We start from the raw sequence: 25,066 nt of genomic DNA on the forward strand, positions 1-25,066 counted from the left end.
CAAGACTGACAGAACCTACAAAAGAAAAAAAAGTCACATTTATGAATCAAAACTAGTATAAAGCTCAGACATATGAACACCACCTATAAAATGGTTGCCAGCCCTTCAGGACTTACAATCAGCAGAAATTTTCCTATCTTTGCAGTCTTCAAAACTTCACGTTTCAGGATCTTGTGAGATTATCCTAAAAACTATGGGCCAAATTCTGTGCTCAGTAAAATCTCTAAAAATGGGAGTTTTTGAGCATTCCATATTGGTGAATGACACAATAAATACTCCAAAACAGAGAACTGGTACTGTTTCTTAACAGACAGCATTAGTTGCTTTGGGGGAAAAAAAGCTTTAAAAGGTCACTGGGTTAATAAATGAGAGAACAAATAATGTAGATTTTCCTCAGTATTTTCAAATTCCTTATTATCATTCACAAAGTTTCAATACACATAAGAAGCATTGAATAAAAAGGTAAAGAAATCGATGAGGTCAAACATCTTTTTTTTAAACAGAGGGAAACAAAATCAAAGGCCCTGTCCACATTAGAGAAATACTGGATACTGGATAAAGTTGCACTGTTGTAAGCTCTACTTTACATCAATGAAGCTTATGTATATCAAGATTTTGAACTACATCTGTGTAATTACACCAGTGCCAATTTCTCTAATGTAGACAGGCACCTCATTGCATTTACACTCAGTGAGTGATGCTGCAAAAGAGGAGGGTTGAGGTGCAGGGAGAAACACAGAGGGCAATGGCCTTACATTTGTCCCAGAAGCACACAACTTGTTCCACTGTACCTAAGAAGAAAACACAACAAAACAAACAAAAAATTCTCTCTCTAGTGGCCTGAGCAACCATATGGCATTTAATATTGGGAGTAGGACTGAAGTATCTGGTATCAATCCACAAGTGCACTGAGCCCTTATATAAAGACTCAACTTTAAAATGCTGTTCAGACATTAACATAAAAATCTTTCATATTTCCAGTCATACATACATGTGCAATATTCAGAAAGAAGGGCCCTGGCTTCTGGGAAAGAGACTAAAAGAATAATTCAATTTTCTAACAAAAGCAGGTAATATTGGCTATTACTGCTGCTTGACTCATGCCCAAAAGGTGTCTTGCAAAGAATTATTTTTTAAAAATAGGAATTGACACACTAGGTCTGACAGAAGTCCATCTAGTCCAGTGTCTTGTTTCCAACAGTGGCCAGTACAGGTGCTTCAGAAGAAGGCATAAGAATCCTGCATTAGCAGATGTGGGACAACCTACCCCGAACCATAGGTCTCATCCTGATAGTTAGAGATTGTTTTTTAAACTGTAAAGCACAAGTTATAGTATCTTTTCCAACATTTTTGTTATAATTAATTATTACTTTGGGTGTTCTAGATATCCATATAAATTTCTACTCCCTTTTTGAATCTTGTTAAATTGGCCTCAACAACTTCTTGTGCAGTGAGTTCCACAGTTTAATCACATGCTATGTGGAAATGTATTTCCTTTGATCAGTTTTCAGTTCTCACCTTTTAATTTCGTTGCATGCTTTCCGGTTCTTGTGTTATGAAACAGGGAGAGTGGAAGTTCCTCATCTACTTTCTCTCAACCACATTATCATGTCCCTTCTTATGTGTCTCCTTTCTGAGCTAAGCACTCCCAGTCTTTTCAGTCTCTCTTCATATGACTTTGATCATTCTTTTCATCCATCTTTGAACCCCCCTCTAGTTCTGCAACACCTTTTTAGAGATCGGGTGACCAATACTGTACATTTATTTTAGACTAAACTTGGGCTTTTTTATTTGGGATTTATAGTGTAAAAGTAAGACCTTAGATTTTTTTAAACCTTAACTCTCAGATGATAAGTATTGTAAACTCTCTCATGCTTTTTAAAAACAAAAAAATGAGAGAGAAAAAACACTCAAGCTAAATATCCCTTCATAATTTAATTGATTCTCCAGTTGCCATAGGATAGGGAAGACCTGCATTTGTCATGTGAAAAACAAGCAGCGTTTTTTGTTTTGTTTTGTTTTTTTGACAAACACCGTTCAGGCCTTCCCTGTAGAAAAATAAAAAGTACCAACCCAATTTTATTTTCTTGTACAGGCCACCTATAACTCACTCTGATAATGTATTTTTTCTGGCAACCCTGTCTATGGGTTAGATGGTAGCAGCACATGATCACAACTGTGCATGCTAACTTACAGCAGAAAATGTTTTTGGCTGCCACCAAGTGACAAGAGTGTGAAATGCCATGCTGTAATTTGGACTACACTTTACCAATAGAATTGAATCAAATCCATGGACTGTATTGGATAAATAGAATGCCTTAAAATAATCAGTCACATTATATTCCAAACACAATGCTTCACACTAGTCTCTATGCTGCTTTGAGATACAGATTTTATGATATAATTGTACATTTTTATAACATTTAAAACGTAAACTATGTACAGAATGCCCCAATCTTGAGTTCAAGTCAGCAAAGTCTGATCTAAAGAAATCGTATTGAATTGTAATTATTCTCTAAGGGCTACAATGTGATACCCTTTCTCATGCTGAATAGTATCTGATACTACAAATAGCCCCTTTGAAATCAAGTGACCTACTTACAGAGTAAGGTAATACTCAGTGTGAGAATTTTGAATTAAAGCTGTTTCTCCTGCTTTAGAAACCTGCTGTTGGCAGATGGGTACTTTTCTTCCTCTAATCTCTTAATCTAGGGTCCATGAGAAGACCTCCCTTCCCCTCCCCTACTTATAAAATGGATATTGATGAACTGCAAAAAGTACATGCAATCGTTCTATTAATATTATTAGGAAAAAATAGTTGACCTCCTGGGATAAGACAGTCTGAAACAATGTTAGCCAGCTATGCCCCGGTTCTGCACAGACGCTTGTCTTTACGCATAGTGAATAGTCCCATAGAAGTCAGTATATTAAATTGTTGTGCTAGTCACTTAATATTTGGTAAACATAAGATTCTTTTCACTCCAGGTAATTATCAGAAGCATTGTCACTATAGTTTTATTTTCATCTCAACATAAATCAAAACCATTTTATGCATATACTGATCCAGTTCCTGATTTCTCTTTGGAATACTACAGGGGTATATTTCTCCAGGTGAAAAGGGAACACTGCCTGCTCGCCATTAACAAAAAACAATCTTGGGGCCAACTTTTTTTTTACAGAGGCTTCCTCCAAAACCTATATTTGTTTGTGTCCACTGGAATACAACGTCACACACATTCCCCTGCAGTGACTGCTACCCACCAACAGTGACATTGCTCAGTCTGAGAGAAATGCCAAAAAATCATTAACTTTTTAAAAGTTTCAGCTTTAAACACCGATATGTTAGTCAAATAACGTTTGCTTACAGCATCCCTTTTGACTATGTATTTTAAGACATCTCTTTCATATTTCTCTAAGAGTCATATACTCTTGAGAAATATCAACCTGACTGGAATTAGTTAGGTTAGCCAAATGTAGCTATACAGATCCATGTGTACAGGTAACTAAGTAAGTGTGCAAGCTCTTATCTATGTACCATAAGCAGTGCTTAATTTGTGCCAGAGCTTGCCAGGGCTAAGCCCGGCACCTCTAAACTTGGCAGTTCATAGCCCCAGCACCTCTTGGCTTGCTGTGTCAGATATGAAAGTAAAAAAAAATTGCTTCAGCTCCAGCAGCTCTTTCATTACAAATTAAGCACTGACCATAAAGTGGAAGGTAAATAAAATCCATCAGGAAAACTGATGGGGAGGGAAGGAAGAACCAGAATCTAACAGTTCTATAATAAGTACCACCTTAATGTGGGACAGGTTGTGAAACCCTTACATAAATGATCCTATTCACTGCAGTGGAATTACTCATGTGAGTAACTGCCAGTGTAAGTATTGCTGCTGGGGCAATGGGACTGTCTGCAGAGTTAAGTATTACTCAGTGAGACTAATGGTGACAGAACGTGGATCAAAAGACGAGAGAGGCAGATGACAAGTGTTTAGACACTGTGGTGAGAGATGCTATAGAAAACCCTTAGACAGGCAAAACTTGATCCAACAGAGCTTGATTAACAAGTATTCAGAAAGGACTCAGCAAATTGGAGCTTAAATGGTTTTGCTGACAATACCTTCCCTTCCTCTGATTGTCCCTGGTGCTCAAATTATGGAGGAGCTTTTGCCCCTTCATGACTTCTAGGGGCTTCCCCACTTCTCACTTATACAAAGGTGCTAGGAGGACTGTGTTTTAGCCCCCTTACTTCTCCCTGCACGGCTAGCTGCAAAGCCAGGAGCTGCAGGGAGAACAGCAGCAGGTGCTGCCACCCATGGCTTGTGGGGGCATGATGGGGGTGGAGCTGGTTAGCTGTGAGGGGCTGGTCTCTGGTTAGAGGGGGAAGCTGCAAGAGCGATCAAGGGCCCAGGCACTGCCAAGGGGGTGCTTCTATGATGAGCTGCATGCCATTTTAGGGGGTCAACCCACCACTACCCCAACCGTGTGCTCTGACTCTGTCAATGGAGAGGGAGGCAACACGGAAGCAGGTTTTGGGGTCAAGGAAGATGATGATGATGAGGTTGTAGATAGCTCACAGCAAGCAAGCGGAGAAACCGGTTTTCCCGACAGCCAGAAACTGTTTCTCACCCTGGACCTACAGCCAGTACCCCCCAAACCCACCCAAGGCTGCCTCCCAGACCTGCCAGGTGGAGAAGGGACCTCTGGTGAGTGTACCTTTTTAAATAGTATACATGGTTTAAAAGCAAGTGTGTTTAATGATTAATTTGACCTGGCATTCACGGCCAATACAACTACTGGAAAAGTCTGTTAATGTGTCTGGGGATGGAGCGGAAATCCTCCAGGGACATCTTCATAAAGCTCTCTTGGATGTACTCCCAAAGCTTTTGCAAAAGGTTTCTGGGGAGGGCAGCCTTATTCCGTCCACCATGGTAGGACACTTTACCACGCCGGGCCAGTAGCATGTAGTCGGGAATCATTGCAGAAAAAAGCATTGCAGCGTATGTTTGCTGGCGTTCAAACAACATCCGTTCTTTATCTCTCTGTGTTATCCTCAAGAGAGTGATATCATTCATGGTCACCTGGTTGAACTAGGGTGCTTTTCTTAAGGGGACATTCAGAGGTGCCTGTTCCTGCTACGCTGTTTGCCTGTGGCTGAACAGAAATGTTTCCCACTGTTAGCCACGTGGTGGGGGGAGGGGTTATCCACACGCTGGCAAAATGCGACTTGTAACGAAAGCACATGTGCTATGTGTGTAATGTTAACAGCAAGGTTTACTGTGAAAGAGTGTACCCATTGTTCTATAAAATGTGTCTTTTTAAACACCACTGTCCATTTTTTTTTCTCCACCAGCTGCATGTGTTTCAAGGATCACAGGATCTTCTCCTTCCCAGAGGCGAGCGAAGATTAGAAGGCAAACAAAACGCACTCGCAATGAAATGTTCTCTGACCTCATGCTGTCCTCCCACACTGACAGAGCACAGACGAATGCATGGAGGCAGACAATGTCAGAGTGCAGGAAAGCACAAAATGAATGCAAGGAAAAGTGGCGGGCTGAAGAGAGTAAGTGGTGGACTGAAGATGATAGGTGGCGGTAGCGTGATGAGAGGAGGCAGGATTCAATGCTGAGGCTGCTGGAGGATCAAACTAATATGCTCCAGCATATGGTTGAGCTGCAGGAAAGGCAGCTGGAGCACAGACTGCTACTACAGCCCCTGTGTAACCAACTGCCCTCTTCCCCAAGTTCCATAGCCTCCTCACCCAGACGCCCAAGAATGCGGTGGGGGGGCCTCTGGCCACCCAGCCACTCCACCCAGAGGATTGCCCAAGCAACAGAAGGCTGGCATTCAATAAGTTTTGAAATGCAGTGTGGCCTTGTCCTTCCCTCCTCCACTACCACCCCTCCCTGGCTACCTTGGCAGTTATCCCCCTATTTGTGTGATGAATTAAGAAAGAATGCATGAATGTGAGGCAACAATGACTTTATTGCCTCTGCAAGCGGTGATTGAAGAGGGAGGGGGGAGGGGAGGGTGGTTAACTTACAGGGAAGTAGAGTGAACCAAGGGGCAGGGGGTTCATCAAGGAGAAACAAACAGAACTTTCACACCGTAGCCTGGCCAGTCATGAAACTGGTTTTCAAAGCTTCTCTGATGTGCACTGCGCCCTCTGGTGCTCTTCTAAACGCCCTGGTGTCTGGCTGCGCGTAACCAGCGGCCAGACGATTTGCCTCAACCTTCCACCCCGCCATAAATGTCTCCCCCTTACTCTCACAGAGATCGTGGAGCGCACAGCAAGCAGTTATAACAATGGGAATATTGGTTTCGCTGAGGTCTAAGATAGTCAGTAAACTGCGCCAGCGTGCTTTTAAATGTCCAAATGCACATTTTACCACCATTCTGCACTTGCTCAGTCTGTAGTTGAACAGCTCCTGACTACTGTCCAGGCTGCCTGTGTATGGCTTCATGAGCCATGGCATTAAGGGGTAGGCTGGGTCCCCAAGGATAACTATAGGCATTTCAGCATCCCCAACGGTTATTTTCTGCTCTGGGAATAAAGTCCCTTCCTGCAGCTTTTGAAACAGACCAGAGTTCCTGAAGATGCGAGCGTCATGTACCTTTCCCGGCCATCCCACATTGATGTTGGTGAAACGTCCCTTGTGATCCATCAGTGCTTGCAGCACTATTGAAAAGTACCCCTTGCGGTTTATGTACTCGTCGGCTTGGTGCTCCGGTGCCAAGATAGGGATATGGGTTCCGTCTATGGCCCCACCACAGTTAGGGAATCCCATTGCAGCAAAGCCATCCACTATGACCTGCACATTTCCCAGACTCACTACCCTTGATATCAGCAGATCTTTGATTGCATGGGCTACTTGCATCACACAGCCCCCACAGCAGATTTGCCCACTCCAAATTGATTCCTGACTGACAGGTAGCTGTCTGGCATTGCAAGCTTCCACAGGGCTATTGCCACTCGCTTCTCAACTGTGAGGGCTGCTCTCATCTTGGTATTCTGGTGCTTCAGGGTAGGGCAAAGCAAGTCACAAAGTTCCATGAAAGTGCCCTTACGCATGTGAAAGTTTTGCAGCCACTGGGAATCGTCCCAGACCTGTAACACTATGCGGTCCCACCAGTCTGTGCTTGTTTCCCGGGCCCAGAATTGGCATTCCACGGCATAAACATGCCCCATTAGCACCATGATGCCCACATTGCCAGGGCCTGTGCTTTGAGAGAAGTCTGTGTCCATGTCCTTATCATTCTTGTCACCACGCTGACGTCGCCTACTCGCCTAGTTTCGCTTTGTCAGGTTCTGGTGCTGCATATACTGCTGGATAATGCACGTAGTGTTTAATGTGCTCCTAATTGCCAAAGTGATCTCAGCAGGCTCCATGCTTGCCGTGGTATGGCGTCTGCAAGAAAAAAAGGCACGGAACGATTGTCTGCCATTGCTCTAACGGAGGGAGGGGTGACTAACGACATGGCTTACAGGGTTGGCTTACAGGGAATTAAAATCAACAAAGGGGGTGGCTTTACATCAAGGAGAAACAAAAACAACTGTCATACAGAATGGGCCCCCTCAAGGTTTGAGCACAAAACCCTGGATTTAGCAGGCCAATGCTCAATCCACTGAGCTATCCCTCCCCCCACTATTCCAGGCAGGACTGATGTTGTACCAATAAAATAAAAACCAGCAGGATCTTATTAAAGGGAAAAAGGCAAAATACCACATTTATTGTGAATACAGAAAGAATCATAGTAAGCAGTTAGTTATAGTTATAACATTCCATTCAATCTCAAATTTATTCTCACATTCATTCATTCATTCATACACACACACACAGGTTCTGCAAGGTTGTTATCATAGTTACCAGCCTTAGAGTTGCTCATGCCAAGCCACTGGCCAGGTGGCCTGGACATGAGGAGGGAGCAGGGCCTTGTCAGATGCTCATCTGATGCTCCTGGAAGTTGGTTTGCAGAATCAGACCCCAAAGTTCTCACTTTTTAGAGTCTATTTTTATAGGAATTTCTTCCTATGGCAGTCTATGGGAATTGCTTCATCATGCTGTTGCTGAATCAATCAGCAGATAGCACATTCCTGACGGCTCCAAGATGTTATCTTGTTCTTTGGTTCTCCCATTCTTGAGGCTGTTGGGTGGATTCCAGTCTGCCCCCCGGGGGGGTCCTCTGGTTATTTCCACTTGACGCCTTCTTCAGCCGATGGACACTGGATTCTTAGGCTGGCACCTCCCTGATCATTCAGTTATCATCTACACCAAGCATCCATCCACATACATCCTCTATCTCTATTTTAATCACAATTGTTAATACAACAAAAGGGCGGAGAGTCTCTGGGTGCTGTTTCTGTTGTTAGAGTATTGCTTTGAGTCTCTCTCTCTTGTGAATTGCTTTGAGAATAGACTCTGTCTTAGAATGTACTAACACAATTAGCAGCTTGCAAGTTTCACACAGAGAGGGAGAGAAACAGTACCAAAAACCAAGAGACCTCTTAATTAGTAATACCCTGGAATTTGAACTATGGGGAATCAAACTCATTTGTGATTTTAATACAGAACTTCTTTAATATGATCCAACACTGAATCTCCATTAAACTTTTCAAGGTACCCGACAGACCTCACCAAAATGATTGTTGGCCGTTGATTTCACGGAGGGAGGGAGGGGAGAGCAAATGAATACAAAACAAATCTGATCTATTTCTTGTTTTGATCCACTCCATCTATCTTTTACATCTTTGGCTGGCAGCAGATGGTGCAGTAGGACTGCTAGCCATCCTCATCTCCTGGCTGCTCGCCAGAAGATGGTACAATACGACTGCCGGCAAGACTAAAGAGAATGACCTGGTTAGTCTCTTCTGTTTCAGTCCCTCTGTCCATGTCTGCCCAGGTGCTCCTGACCGACCTTACCGAGGCGGCCAAGAGCACCTAGGACATGATGACAATGGTTATCAGGCCCATTGCACCATCTGCTGCCACAAGACAATGAACTGCTGCTGTGTAGCAATGCAGTACCGTGTCTGCCAGCACCCAGGAGACATACAGTGACAGTGAGCTGAGTGGGTTCCATGCTTGCCGTGGTATGGCCAGAAAAAAAGGCGCGAAACGATTGTCTGCCGTTGCTTTCACAGAGGGAGGGCCTGACAACATGTACGCAGAACCACCCGCGACAATGTTTTTGCCCCATTCGGCATTGGGATCTCAACCCAGAATTCCAATGGGCAGTTGAGACTGCGGGAACTGTGGGATAGCTACTCACAGTACAATGCTCCAGAAGTCGACGCTAGCCTTGATACTGTAGAAGCACTCTGACGAGTTAATACACTTAATGCACTTAGAGCATTTTGTGTGGAGACACACACAATCAACTATATAAAAATGATTTCTAAAAAACCGACTTCTATAAATTCGACCTAATTTCATAGTGTAGACATACCCTTAGAGGCTCCCTAATAACAAACAATACTCCCATTAAATGGTTGCAAGTGATGAAGGACATGAATTCTCACATTATTCGGTGGTATTTGGCACTGCAACTATGTGCCTTTCCTGTGAGACACTAACAGGGTTCTCAGTAGCAGAATGCAGACTTCTTTTCCCAGGATAAGGGGCTGAGATTGGGCCCTGGGGGTCATTCTGTGGGTGGGAGGGTGTGATGGGGGTCTTTCAAGTTGTCTTTGCCCCTTGCTAGAGGTATCATTGCCCTAATACTCCCTCATCAAGGAAAATTGAATCAGGCTACCAACAAGGTAGTCCTAGAGAAAATAGGCCTAGAGGAAATACTGACAGATCAAGAGCTAGCGGGCCAGTTAAGAACACTTGACTGCCTCTTCTCAGTAGCAGAGTTGGGTGAGAGAGGAGGAGTGGCTCAGTGCTAGCCTTGACCCAGGCCAGGGCCTTGCCTTTAAATGCTGAAACTAAGCACTTTCAGTTGATTGTTTTCTTCATTTAAAGGCATTGACATCCAGTTCTGAGTTTTGTTACTCAAGTGTTTAGACTGATGCCAAGCTTACCTTATGCCCAGCGGATGGCCTAAAATTTATGGGCTAAGGCAGGGAGTGCCCATAATACCAAGCTTGGCCCTACCGTGGCGGCTATGGAGCAACCCCACCTCCCACTGTAAACATCAGTAAAAGCACAGGCAAGTTTAATGACTTAATATTTCACAATAATTTTTATTATCACTTTTGCATTACTATTGCAGTCTCTCCTCTACACCAGATTGCAAAGCCACCGTCTCCTCATTTAAATCCCTCACCAAGATTATTTTATGATGCTTTCAAGAACCTAGTTGACTAAGTCATGTATTTGTTTGTTTACTGTATGAGTTAACTGTTCATGTAAGTGGAGAACTTAGTATTTAATGTACATGCAACCACCACAGGTTTATCTGACAAAACATATGCTTATTGGCTTGTTCACTTTTGCTTGCATAATGTATCTGTCTTTGCCTTTTCTAGGGCATATACTGGTTAGGGCAAGGACTGTATCCACTCTCTTTGAACAGCTCTAGTCCATAGTGGATGACATTGTTCATGCAGTAAGAGGTAGTCCAATGGAGGAGGGGATGCTCAGAAAGTCAGGGCGGGGGGGAGGAGGGGGAACATATCCATTGTTTTAAAAATGTATTTAATAGCATTTCCCCCCCCCCCTTTCATCCTGAATCCTCCACTGTCGTGTCCACTTACAGATATGATTTTGGTCACAAGTGATAAATATTCAAGTCTTTCACCTGCAGTGGAAAAAAAACTGTTTCCCATTATCAAATATATGTTGAGACACTAATTCACATTGCAAGCAAACTGTGCCAGACTAAAATGGGAACATCCGGGCTACACCTTCCACTGCTGCATATTGGTGTCTCTGTAGGCCTAATTCCAGCGATGTCTGTCTATAACTGCTGAGGATCTTGCCCAATATTCCTCACCCCCCGACACATGCCTTCATCCTTTTCATGTAAAGATACACAGTGTGGGAAAGAACATTTCAGGAGCTAGATTATAACAAAAGTTCTTCAATCTTTAATTTCTGTTTTATTTGGAGACCTGGCCATTTTAGTGCTACCATGTTCTAAATAGCTACTGGGAACATGTTACATTAGAAGGTGAAGAGTTATTCTTCAAACCACGCTTTCTCCCCCACAAGATGTTTTACAGAAAACTGGAAACAGTTTTTGCTGGTGTCAAGCAGAGTGTGTGAACACTGCTGTCTTCCAAAAGGGATATGTTTTGTCTGGAACTCTCAGTCTTAAAATACCCCTGGTATTAGTCGGTAAGGAACTGCAGTAGTGTAGCGCTTCCACTCCTTGCCGTATTTGCTGGAGCAACGGTGTTCATCCCTGATGCAGCGGTGGGTCAGCAGAATGGTCATGTAAATGATGTAGAAATACGGCAGGATGTGCCCAAAGCCACAAGTCAAGCAGTATGCCAGGGAACCCATCAGGTCACCTGTGTAGTTAAAATGTCGCGCCACTCCCCAGAATCCTGAAATCATCAGCTTGCTGTAGTATTTAGTCCCATCCAATGACGTGTAGGAGCATTCAATATATTCTGGCTTCTTACCCCAGATCTTACAGTGCCCATCTGTGCGACGGAAGAGATCTTTTTGGTGGTTGGTCATCCTGAAGATATAATAGCCAACCAGCCCCAAAAGCAGGATCCCAACTGCATTAGCTTTTGAGAGCTGTACAGGATGGTAAACCAAATATAAACCCTGTGGAGTGAGGAAGAGTTAGAGGGTTCAGTGAATTTCTGTAAACAAATGTTTCCTCCAAGCTGAGTGGCACCCCCTTTGCCTGGAGGATGCTAGACTACTTCTCTAAGCAAATGGGGACCCAGGTAGAGGAGAGGATCAGTGAGAGCAGGGAAACTTGCAAGACCCAGACCCACGCTACAAATGTATGGCCATCTCTCCAGGTAAAGCCACAGGTGGTTCTTAGAAAACCACCCATTTCTCTCACTGTGATGGCATTGTAGGTGGCTGTAGGAACAACTCATATGAACAGCATTAAAGGCTCAAGCAGCAAGCAGCCTGCCTGCTGTACTCTGCTATCATGGCATTCAGCTCAATCTTGGATGGTACCAGTGATCTTCACACCCCAGAAATAATAAGACACAGCAGGGCCCTTATCCACTAAATCAGGGGTGGGAAACTACGGCCCATGAGCCATTTTAAGCCGGCCTGCGAACTCCTGCTGGTGGGGTCTAGGGCTTGCCCTGCTCCGGCGCTCCAGCTGGGGCGCAGAGTCAGGGCCTGCTCCATGCAGCTCCCAGAAGCCGCAGCATGGCCCCCCTCCAGCTCCTACGCCCTCCAATGGCCCGCTCCGGTGCTCCAATGGGAGCTGCAGGGGCGGTGCCTGCGGACGGGGCAGGACCCAGAGCCGCCTGGCTGCGCCTACACATAGGAACCAGAAAAGGGACATGCTGCTGCTTCTGGGAGCCGCTTGAGGTAAGTGCCTCTCCCCATGCCCCAACCCCCTGCCCCAGCCCTGATTCCCTCTCCCGCCCTCCAAACCCTTCGTCCCAGCCCAGAGCACCATCCTACACCCCAAACTCCTCATCCCCAGCCCAAAGCCCGTACACCCCAGCCGGAGCCCTCACCCCCCCCACCCTGAACTCCTCATTTATGGCCCCACCCTGGAGCCCACACCCCTCAATCAAAGCCTCACCCCCTCCCGCACCCCAACCCCAATTTTGTGAGCATTCATGGCCCACCATACAATTTCTATTCCCAGATGTGGCCTTTGGGCCAAAAAGTTTGCCCACCCCTGCACTAAATCATCCCAATGTAGGGGTGTGACAGAATACACCCCTGTATCCACACCCTACACACTATTGTAATCACCTTTGTTCAAAGTGTGCCTTGTAAGGTACCATGTGAAAACTCATAATTTACTGGTCAGCACTGTCCTGTTAAAATATGTGTGGGAACATTGCATGTAAAGTTATAAGATACCCCTGTGTGTTGTTGTTATTAACATGTTTCAAACCCCACAGCCCTGCCCAAGCAAAAGCTGGCAAACAGGTCTGTCCTAAACAAAGAAATGTGTGTGGCTTAATTTGCATTTAAGCAGTAAATAGAGTCCTCAAGCGGGAAGGGAAGACAAGGAAGTTCAAACAGGTGGGGAAAAAAGCAGGGAATATCCTTCCACACAGACTCTGGCTCCTGGGTCTCAGCTGGAAATGTTTTTCCAAGAGGGCGACAAATTATAAAAAGAAGGGACAAACATCCCAAGGCACCCTCTCTCTCCCTCTGCTCATCGTGGGCTCTGTGGGAGGCGTCCTGACCTAAAGAGTTTGATCAGTGAGACTGCTGAAAGCATGTGGTGAGAAAACAAACTACATTAGATTTAAAGCAAAGTTAAGTAAGGCATCAGGAGGCATTTTATCTTAATTTTTCCTGTAACTATTTCTGACTCTTATGCCTCATTATTTGTACTCAAAATCTCTCTTTCTCTCTGTAGTTAATTAACTTAATACACTTGTTTTATCTAATCCAGTGTGTTCAAAGTTGAAGTGTCTGGGAAATGCCATTTGGGGTAACAATTTGTGTGCATGCATATTATTCCCTTAAAGGAATAACAGGCTCAATATATCTGTACTGTCCAGTACAGGACATACATTTCTGGGGGAAGATCTGGGACTAGGAACATGTTGGGGTTACCTTGTGGTAATTTTTAAGTCTAGTAAGACCCAAGTCATAGCTGGGAGTAAATTACATGCTGGAGACTGTTTGTGAGCAGCAAGGCATTGTAAAGAGCACCCCAGGTTACCGGGCAGGGGTGACACAGCTACTCATTAATCTGGATTGTATCCTGTTGTGTCACAATACATCTAACAAAGGAATGGTTGGAACCACTATTGTTAACTATCTATTACATTACTCAACTAAGTTTACTTAGAAGCCAGTTATTTAGGATGCTAGTCATGCTGCTAGGGAAACACATTTTTAGGATTTCTATATTTACTTTTAACTTGTTCTGCTTCCATGCAAATGCTATTCTCAATACAATTGTATTTTTACCTGCAGAGTGTAGAGGTAAGGCAGCCAAACGCAATCTCCCCAGCCCAGGTACCATCCAAAATGATCATGACAGATATCAATAGTTTTCAAATACCAAGCTTCATTCCAGAAGAAGTCCAATACATAAATACCCTGGAAATAAATGTCTTATGCTTAGAACAATGCTCTGTTGCTATTAAAACATCTGTCGTAGTCACCCAGTCTCACTGTACTAGGATCAGGCTGCTGGTTTTATCTTGTGGCAACAGCCTGAGAACCTTTCTGCATTTTTACATTGGCAAAACAGAGTATTTTTTTTTAAGTATTACCACAATTGTAGTAATGCGTACACGTATAATTTGAATTCAGTACTTTCAAGGTGACTGCTAAACCAATGCTAAAATTCCTAGCTTATTACTTATTAGGGCCAACCCATTCTAGACAGACAATAGTAACAGCACGGCCCTGCTGTGGAATGGAATGTGGCAGGCAAACAAAACCAGCTTAAACCCACAGACACCCTTTAGGCATCTCACCATGCATCCGATGAAGTGAGCTGTAGTTCACGAAAGCTTATGCTCAAATAAATTGGTTAGTCTCTAAGGTGCCACAAGTCCTCCTTTTCTTTTCACTGTACCTAGGTAATGTTGATCATCTGATCGTGAGATCCAGTGCTAATGTAATGTACACAAAGGCACAGTGGTGCACTTCAAGACACATATGAATGTTAGTCTTTGACTTTGTTTGTGTTGTTTTAAGTTAGATCCTTAATCTATCTAGTTTGTCAGCTTTTGCCTAACAGAGATTTCAACATATCCTGGTCACAGCAGGACTGCCAGCAGCCACAACAGGAGATGGAGTGACTTCCTGGTCTTTAGCCCATCTCCTTATTCCCCGAAATGGACCAGAATAAACTGCTCTGGTCCAGTGGTCTTGATTCACAGGACCAACAGCTTTCAAAGCCTCAGGGCTTGTCTACACTACTGCTTAAGTCGATGTAAGTTACGTCACTCAGGGGTATGAATAAGCCACCCCCTCCGAGCGATGTATATCGATGTCCACGCTAGCGCTATGTTGGAGGGAGACGCTCTTCCACCGACACAGCTTCTGCCTCTCATTGAGGTGGAGTAATTATGTCAATGGGAGAGCACTCTCCCGTCAGCATAGTGCGTCTTCACCAGACGCGCTACAGCGGCACAGCTGCATTGGTGAAGCTGCGCCGATGTAGTGCGGTAGTGTAGACCAGCCCTTAGTCTCCTGGCCGTTCTCTTTTGCTACATGCTCATCTGCCCCCTCCTTTATTTTGGTCAACCTCATGCCTTTGTCGCTCCTCTGTTCCAGTTTCTACCTACTCCTCTTCCATGAGTTCGTTGAGTTCATAGAATCATAGAATATCAGGGTTGGAAGGGACCTCAGGAGGTCATCTAGTCCAACCCCCTGCTCAAAAGCAGGACCCATACCCAATTAAATCATCCCAGCCAGGGCTTTGTCAAGCCTGACCTTAAAAACTTCTAAGGAAGGAGATTCCACCACCTCCCTAGGCAACGCATTCCAGTGTTTCACCACCCTCCTAGTGAAAAAGTTTTTCCTAATATCCAACCTAAACCTCCCCCACTGCAACTTGAGGCCATTACTCCTTGTCCTGTCCTCTTCCACCACTGAGAATAGTCTAGAACCATCCTCTCTGGAACTACCTCTCAGGTAGTTGAAAGCAGTTATCAAATCCCCCCTCATTCTTCTCTTCTGCAGACTAAACAATCCCAGTTCCCTCAGCCTCTCCTCATAACTCATGTGTTCCAGACCCCTAATCATTTTTGTTGCCCTTCGCTGGACTCTCTCCAATTTATCCACATCCTTCTTGTAGTGTGGGGCCCAAAACTGGACACAGTACTCCAGATGAGGCCTCACCAATGTCGAATAGTTCAGGATCCTGACACAGGGAAGAAAGGTAAGCAGCAGAATATGGACCCTGAACTTCAGGAAAGCAGACTTTGACTCCTTCAGGGAACTGATGGGTAGGATTCCCTGGGGGAATAACATGAAGGGGAAAGGAGTCCAGGAGAGCTGGCTGTATTTCAAGGAATCCCTATTGAGGTTACAGGGACAAACCATCCCGATGTGTCGAAAGAATAGTAAATATGGCAGGCGACCAGCTTGGCTTAATGGTGAAATCCTTGCGGATCTTAAACATAAAAAAGAAGCTTACAAGAAGTGGAAGATTGGTCAAATAACCAGGGAAGAGTATAAAAATATTGCTCGGGCATGTAGGAATGAAATCAGGAGGGCCAAATCACACCTGGAGCTGCAGCTAGCAAGAGATGTTAAGAGTAACAAGAAGGGTTTCTTCAGGTATGTTGGCAACAAGAAGAAAGCCAAGGAAAGTGTGGGCCCCTTACTTAATGAGGGAGGCAACCTAGTGACAGAGGATGTGGAAAAAGCTAATGTACTCAATGCTTTTTTTGCCTCTGTCTTCACGAACAAGGTCAGCTCCCAGACTGCTGCACTGGGCATCACAGCATGGGGAGTAGGTGGCCAGCCCTCTGTGGAGAAAGAAGTGGTTAGGGACTACTTAGAAAAGCTGGACGTGCACAAGTCCATGGGGCCGGATGCGTTGCATCCGAGAGTGCTAAAGGAATTGGCGGCTGTGATTGCAGAGCCATTGGCCATTATCTTTGAAAACTCATGGCAAACGGGGGAAGTCCCGGATGACTGGAAAAAGGTTAATGTAGTGCCAATCTTTAAAAAAGGGAAGAAGGAGGATCCTGGGAACTACAGGCCAGTCAGTCTCACCTCAGTCCCCAGAAAAATCATGGAGCAGGTTCTCAAGGAATCAATCCTGAAGTACTTACATGAGAGGAAAGTGATCAGGAACAGTCAGCATGGATTCACCAAGGGAAGGTCATGCCTGACTAATCTAATCGCCTTCTATGATGTGATTACTGGTTCTGTGGATGAAGGGAAAGCAGTGGATGTATTGTTTCTTGACTTTAGCAAAGCTTTTGACACGGTCTCCCACAGTATTCTTGTCAGCAAGTTAAAGAAGTATGGGCTGGGTGAATGCACTATAAGGTGGGTAGAAAGTTGGCTAGATTGTCGGGCTCAACGGGTAGTGATCAATGGCTCCATGTCTAGTTGGCAGCCGGTATCAATTGGAGTGCCCCAAGGGTCGGTCCTGGGGCCAGTTTTGTTCAAGATCTTCATAAATGATCTGGAGGATTGTGTGGATTGCACTCTCAGCAAATTTGGGGATGATACTAAACTAGGAGGAGTGGTAGATTCGCTGGAGGGCAGGGATAGGATACAGAGGGACCTAGACAAATTGGAGGACTGGGCCAAAAGAAATCTGATGAGGTTCAATGAGGTTCAACAAGGATAAGTGCAGAGTCCTGCACTTAGGACGGAAGAACCCAATGCACCGCTACAGACTAGGGACCGAATGGCTAGGCAGCAGTTCTGCAGAAAAGGACCTAGGGGTGACAGTGGACGAGAAGCTGGATATGAGTCAACAGTGTGCCCTTCTTGCCAAGAAGGCCAATGGCATTTTGGGATGTATAAGTAGGGGCACAGCCAGCAGATAGAGGGACGTGATCGTTCCCCTCTATTCGACATTGGTGAGGCCTCATCTAGAGTACTGTGTCCAGTTTTGGGCCCCGCACTACAAGAAGAATGTGGATAAATTGGAGAGAGTCCAGCGAAGGGCAACAAAAATGATTAGGGGTCTGGAACACATGACTTATGAGGAGAGGCTGAGGGAACTGGGATTGTTTCGTCTGCAGAAGAGAAGAATGAGGGGGGATTTGATAGCTGCTTTCAACTACCTGAGAGGTGGTTCCAAAGAGGAAGGTTCTAGACTATTCTCAGTGGTAGAAGAGGACAGGACAAGGAGTAAAGGTCTCAAGTTGCAGTGGGGGAGGTTTAGGTTGGATATTAGGAAAAACTTTTTCACTAGGAGGGTGGTGAAACACTGGAACGCATTAACTAGGGAGGTGGTAGAATCTCCTTCCTTAGAGGTTTTTAAGGTCAGGCTTGACAGAGCTCTGGCTGGGATGATTTAGTTGGGGATTGGTCCTGCTTTGAGCAGGGGGTTGGACTAGATGACCTCCTGAGGTCCCTTCCAACTCTGATATTCTATGATTCAAACCCCTAGAAACATCTATTTTATCACTAGCTAGCTTACTCAAAAAGTCATGTGATGATTTTAGGCTCCCAAGCCATTCTAACATCTTTGGTGCCACATGGCTGAAAATGATAACAAGTTTTTTTTAAATTGAAAAAGTTCTGTGCCTGCACAAGGCTGGGATTCTAGCTGTTATCAGTCAATATCAGTCTTCATTCAATAAATCCAAATTATTAACCTTATTTACCAAAAAAAGTGTGCTTTTCTTGATTAAACAAAAAATACATTATAAATCTGGAAGTCTTGAGTTTTTTTTTTGGCTCCTAGATTATAAACAAAGCAGAGAATATTTTTAAAAAATATGAGTTAATCATTTGGATACAAGGAGTCACGCCAAGAATCTATTTCCCCATGTTAAGTATCCTCACACCTTCTTGTCAGCTGTCTAAATGGGCCATCTTGATTATCACTACAAAAGTTTTTTTTCTCCTGCTTATAATAGCTCATCTTAATTAGCCTCTTACTCCACTTTTTCATGTTCTCTGTATGTATATCTATGTCTATCTATCTATCTTCTTACTATATGTTCCATTCTATGCATCCAATGAAGTGAGCTGTAGCCCACGAAAGCTTACGCTCAAATATATTTGTTAGTCTCTAAGGTGCCACAAGTACTCCTGTTCTTTTTAAAGGGATTTTGCAGTTCCACAGGCGTAAACATCTACACAGAAACATTTAACTAACAAATCTTTTTAGCAGCCACTGCCACTGTTTTAGGCTCCATGCTGGGAAGGTGCAGTGTCTCCACTGTCTCAGCATGGAGCCTAAAACAGTGGTTTTAGGGGGGAAAAGGGGCGGGGGAAGGGACATGTAGCCCCAATCTTGATCCCATTGAAGTCAAGTGGAATTCCGTCAGCGTCCAAAGGAAACAGTATCAGGCCTGTTTCTAGAATACAGACTGAAAGACAAATGTATTTCTTAGATTAAATAGGTCCCTGATCCTGCATCAAGCTCTGCAGATGTGGACACGGTTGTGCCACTGACTTCTGTGGGACTCTGCATGAGTGTAAAAGCCCATGCTAGCAGGTCCCGAAGCATGATCATGGCCAAGGTTATTCTATGTCAACAAGAAATAACTGTGCATTCAATTTTATCATGAGAATTTAGTCTATTTTAATATCCATAGTTTTCAACCAGGTTTAATTCCACCATTCTAGACTTACCTGTAGGACATTGACTAGGATCATTGAGTTGGTCACCTGACCATACAGTTCCTGTTGTTTGGCAGCGTAGGAGAGGTTAATTAGAGTCCAGGCTACAATACCAGGCCGGCCATTGAAGAATAGCTTGAAATCAAACCACTTCCCTATTCGAGGGTTAAATTCAATCCCCATCATATAGTCATAAAATAAATTGCCAGTGAATTTGCTAAAAAGGTATAAAAAAAATTGTAGAGGTAATACATTCACATGCAACAGTAGCAAATTAAGTTTGAATATAGGTTTCAGTTAATTTTCCAATACATGAACTACTGTCATTTTGTGAACTGAAGGTGTGTTAATATATAAAACCAAGTAATTATTAAGATGATACAAGTTGATCCGATGAAGGTAATATAAAGGTAAGTTCTGCCTCTAAGATCTTCCTAGTTTAGTTTTGATATTTCTTTTGACCAGTCATACCATTTTCTAGCCAGATTAAGATATTAGTCAAAAATGCATTCTTATCACTGTACTGAAGAAGATTCAATGTTCACATGTCAAAGTTCTCCATAACACTGTACTATATGAGTATTAACAGCAACATACCAGTCATTGGGGTTACTGGGGAAAAAGTAGCTTTTAATCATTGCAAATGTGGAAGCTGCGTATCCCAGAATATTAGCACACCATAGGAGAGGAATCCAGTTGTCAAAAATGATGGTGGGTGAGAACCAATGGAAGTAGTGAGCATTTGCAAACCAGAGAGCATGGGTAATGATCCAGGCTTGAAGTCCATTGATTTCATATTTATTTACTGTGCCTAAAGAGGAAGAGGTAAATTGTTCAACATTCTGTGATACTGCATGAATTAGGTATAAAGGGAACATGCCTTTTATTAGCTCTGGGCGTAGCCCTATCCAGGAGTGCAAATCCATTGCCCATTATGAAAACGAGTCTTTCCATTGGCCTCTTTGCTCATCCTGAAGCACTGAAAGATCTCCTTCTCCCAAACACTCAAGTCTTATTGTGGCTTCCATCCTTCAAATGAATGAAGACCTGATGACACTCTAGTGTAGTCATCAACATAGCTGCCTAGGCCTGCTCTTTACTTCAGAAAGGGGAAGGGGGGTGGGCAGGGAAACATGTTTCTTAACTGAAGTTAAATAGCTCAAGGTAAAATCCCAGTGAACAGAAGGAAGTATGTAGTTTTCACACAATCTAATTCTCTAAAGTACATTATGGGAGTGTTCGTCTATATTTCCCACTTCTACAATAATCCAGATATATATTTGGAAAATTCAATTAACTATAGCAGGTAAGAGATCTAATGGAGGAACTGTCATTTAAAAGGAAATACACATTGTATGTGCTAAGGGAAAAAACAAAACCCTTACCAGCAGGGGTCAGAGCGCCTTCTTGTACTCCTCCTACATATCCAGGTAGAAACTTGTGGCAGAAATCAGGAACTAATATATATAACATCACCTACATTGCAAAGAATGTAAGAGTAATAAATAATTGGCAGGGCATAAAATATCGAATACCTATACACACACACAAACTGTGCATAAATATTAACTTGTAAAAGACCCCAACATTGAAAATGCAGATATGCAGACCCACCAAAAGGCCAATTCACTTTAAATGTCATAAACCAGAATTCCTTACAGAATTGAATTTTCGTATACAATTAAAACTATATCAAATTTATCCTAAATAATATTTTATAAAAGCTAATACAATAGAAATGTTTCCAGGAAATTAGAGGAAAAAATTGGAAGAATATTTTTAAATAAATATTTTCCTTCAGTATTTGCAATCATGTGTTAATGGATAAGAACCTGAAGTGATTAGGAGCTGACTATAAGCAAAGCTGAAACTAACCTACTTTCACTGAAGAAGATGAGAAAATAAAGTACAATAAAGAGAGAAAGAAAGAACTGCATACAACATTACAAGTATATTAGATGTAAAAGCAGCTCAATTTTAGTAATCTAAACATAGCAATAGTCTACTACCACAACAGCCAAATCCTGAAATATTTACTTAGCCTTTACTTATACAGCTATAGAAACTACTGGGATTATGCCCAAGTGAGAACTCTGGGTAATGCACAAAATTGTGAAGCTTGATTTTTAACTTATCTGTGACCCTTTAAGCTCACTTCACCTGGCCTGCTGGATAAAAATTGATTTTTTTGGAAAAAAAAATAAAAATTGATTTTTTATTTAAAATCAGATTTTTGGTTTTGTTATTTAAATGACAGTAAGTTTTTCTTTTTTTAAAATAGACCTGTTAAAATAAAATCTGAACTTAATACAACATATGTTAGGGCCTAACCTTACTATACTGTAGTTGTAAATGTAAAACATGTTTTGATAAGAGAAGTTTATGTATCCAAAATATTTCAGGTTGTTTTAAAAAAAAAAGTAAAATGTATATGCTGTTTTGTGTGCTTCATTAAATTCCAGTTACCATCCTAATGCAGCTTGACACAAATCATAAGCAAAGAATGAATTGGCTAGTAAATAACCAATATATCATTCACCATTAGCTAACATAGTAAAAATGTACAATTAACAATCAAACTATTAAGCTATATAATTGTTTCAGTAAATGTATGTTACAATGTACCGTCCTAAGTAGCAAAAAAGTGTACCAAATCTAATGAAAAGCTCTATTTAGTTGTAAATCAACATGTTATAATGGTTTCATCAAAGAGAACGCACCTTTCTTTACAAGATAACTGAAGTACAAATGGAGAAGTTGATTAAAATCAATGCTTTAGACTGATTCCACTTGGTGATTTAAATCGCCTTGATTTAAATCCACCTGCCATCACCTAGTTATCTTGTGTAACCCCCATCAGAGCGCATTACATTGCCTTGCAGTCATAACGCTTCAAGCTGTGATCTTGGCAGTTCTTGACAGAGGGGTGAGTCTGAACTTGGATGAGATATTCTGTTTTTTTAAAAATTCACATTCTGCAGGAAGTGATGTTAGTGATTCACTTGATGTCATCCTTCCCCCTGAGTCAGTCAGTACTGACCCCAGTGTTCCACAGGGTGTGGAATGAGATTGGGGAGGAATGGTGCCCTATTATAGAAGGCTTCCATCACATGTGTGGCATAAGTGATAATGTGCATTACATGTGCATTACTAATGTGCATTACACTTTGCCAAGTGCTTAAGATCTATTTGGATGTCAGAAACTATATTCATTTAAGATTGTTAATTTACTTCTTATATCCTTTTCACATAATAGGGTTCACTAGAAAATTAGTCATGAAAGGAGATAAGCAACACATACCTAGATCAAATATGTGGAGTAATTATCTGACTTCAGTCTGTAATACAGAAACTGAAAGATTTACCTGGAAAGTGACCCAAAATATATAGATGTTAGCAGCTTTCCAGCTCAGGGAGGGTGTCTTGTTCCAGATGTCAGAGAGATGGGAATTCCCCATGAGCACATCAATGATGGGGTCCGTCAGAGAGCAATGGTACTGATCACACGACATTATAAAGTAATATACGATGAATGGAGAAAACGTAAGGAGGAAGAGGACGCTGGCCAAGGAAAACCAGTCTACTTCCCTGTAACAGAGACATGGGTTATCTTCTGAAGGGAATTTTGCATTGACACAGTGGGTCTGTTCCCATTGAGTTTCAATTTTAGAGTTTGTCAGTTACACTAAAATGTACTGCTTTGTAAAGCATAAGTTCATTTGCACATTAGCAAAAGTATACAGCACGGAAACTACTATGGTAAAAACAGAAGTCTGAAGAGAGCAAGCAGGGAGAGGTTGTATAGTTTGTGAAGTGCTCTCTAGGAAGTAGCTATTTGTTGCCAAGCCCAGGAGATGAAGGCTGGGCTTGTGTTTTAAGGCACTGGGCTGAAACATAGGAGACTCAGCTTCAAATTCCTGATTCTACCACAGACTCGCTGTGTGACCTTGGGCAAGTCATTTTTGTGTCTCTGTGCCCAGTTCACAACTTTCCATCCCAAAAAGGTGGTTTGAGGTCTAATTATTTAATCCACAATGAAACAGCTTTAATTGGAGAAACCTACATTAGCACATTCCGTAGCTCAGTGGTCAGAGCACTCACCGAGGATTTGAACAGGGGTCACTCACTTCTCCCACTCTGGCAGAGGGGGTGGGATGGAAATTGAACACGGGGCTCCCACATCCCAGGGTGAGGGTGGAAACCACTAGGCTAAAAGTTATAAGGTGGGCACTATGACAGACTGACAATATCCTGAATGAATTTATTGAATTAAGTTAAACCTTACTGAATTAGGGTTAATACCTCCAGGGTACCTTGTAGGAGAAACACAAATGTTTATGTCCTATTGTGAGATTGTATGTAACTTCTTTAGCCAGAGCACAAGATTAATGCAGTCTTCAGGAGGGATGAGGAAGTTCAACAGTCTTTTCTGGAACAATGTGTGTGAAGCGGATTTCCAAGGAAGTACCTCAAAGTGAGGGAAATACAAATTCTCCCTTCCAAAGCCAACTTTTTGAAGATACACCCTTGGGAGAGAGACCCACTGTATATTAAATTATCTGCTTCTGGACACTCCAGATCAAAGACCCCTGATCTGGACAATACTTGTTATGAGTTTGCTTGTTCTGAGCTGAAGCTGTGATGAACTGGTAGGGTAACCCACAAAGACTCCCTTAGGGTGGGCGGGCCGAAGGATATAAACCATCTAATAACTCCCAATAGCAAGTCTGAAGTCGAGCTGTACTTCAGATATGTTGTGTTTAGATCGTTCATACTGCAAGTCTAAATTGAAGGCTGGTGCAGCCTTTGTTTACTGAGGGGCCCTAGTCTTTTGAATATTGGGTTAGTATCACATTTTGAGTCTGTTCAGTCAGAGTGACAAGCCTCTCTCACCAGGCTCTTCCCCATTGGCCTTGAGATGCTCCAGAACCATTTGGGATGTTCTGATGTTTCCTTTCTTCAGATTTTCCTTCAGGAAAGGCTGCCATTGGATCCTACATGAAAGAGGTTTACATTACGTTATACCATCTGGTCCCCCCAACAATGAGTTTTGCATTATCCTTTATACATTACATTTTTGATAATCTTGAACTGTATCAGGCATCTGGACTCTGATTAAAAACAAACAAAAAAACCTTACATTTTCCTGCATATAAGATTGTAACCTAAGATATTGTTGATGCCAAAGGGCCCTGTAAAACTTATTGCCCAATCCAAAATTTTTATTAACACTGTATAATACCTGGGAACATTGTTAAAGATGACCTGCAAAGGGAAAATTAGATTGGGATTGTACCTTAACTGCCCACCACCTCCGACACACACACACACTTGGGTTTTTTTAGTGCCTTGCAGAGATTGCCTGAAAGGGTTCTGCCTCCCTCCACCCGTCCCAACCAAAGAAGATTATCCTGCTTGCTTTTCTTTACCCTGATATCTAGTCTCTTTGTGAGTTCAACCATCATTTCCCCTCTAGGCTTTAAATCGAGTTGCTAGCCTTTGTTAAAAGCAAAGCAATGTCTTCACTGCTATTTTAACCTGAGTTAAAGAACACACTTTCTTTGCAGTATAGGCATAGCCTGAAGGGGTGAGATTGAGTCTTTATTTAAAACAAACAAATCACACCATCTCACAAGTATGTCAGGCATTTAACAAAAGTTAAATAGTTGTTTGAGGTTTTATAGTCACACCTAATACAATGCCAGAGTTTCAAGCACTATGGCTGATCTACA

The 25,066-nt window shown here is 42.8% G+C and overlaps 1 protein-coding gene across 1 annotated transcript in view; it reads right to left on the bottom strand.

Moving 5' to 3' along the window:
• Positions 1-10,151: 10,151 nt before the first annotated feature.
• DHCR7 (7-dehydrocholesterol reductase) overlaps positions 10,152-25,066 on the bottom strand; it is a 29,097-nt gene continuing 14,182 nt past the window's right edge. The window contains exons 2-8 of the mRNA XM_073347859.1: positions 24,228-24,328; positions 22,700-22,922; positions 20,720-20,810; positions 19,932-20,145; positions 19,347-19,551; positions 14,028-14,159; positions 10,152-11,717 (exon numbers count right to left, since the gene is read on the bottom strand). Coding sequence (XP_073203960.1) covers positions 11,253-11,717; positions 14,028-14,159; positions 19,347-19,551; positions 19,932-20,145; positions 20,720-20,810; positions 22,700-22,922; positions 24,228-24,322 — 1,425 coding nt within the window. The 5' untranslated portion in view covers positions 24,323-24,328 and the 3' untranslated portion in view covers positions 10,152-11,252. The remainder of the gene's footprint in view (positions 11,718-14,027; positions 14,160-19,346; positions 19,552-19,931; positions 20,146-20,719; positions 20,811-22,699; positions 22,923-24,227; positions 24,329-25,066) is intronic.

This window comes from Lepidochelys kempii, chromosome 6, assembly GCF_965140265.1.
Source record: "Lepidochelys kempii isolate rLepKem1 chromosome 6, rLepKem1.hap2, whole genome shotgun sequence".
Classification (NCBI taxonomy): Eukaryota; Metazoa; Chordata; order Testudines; family Cheloniidae; genus Lepidochelys; species Lepidochelys kempii.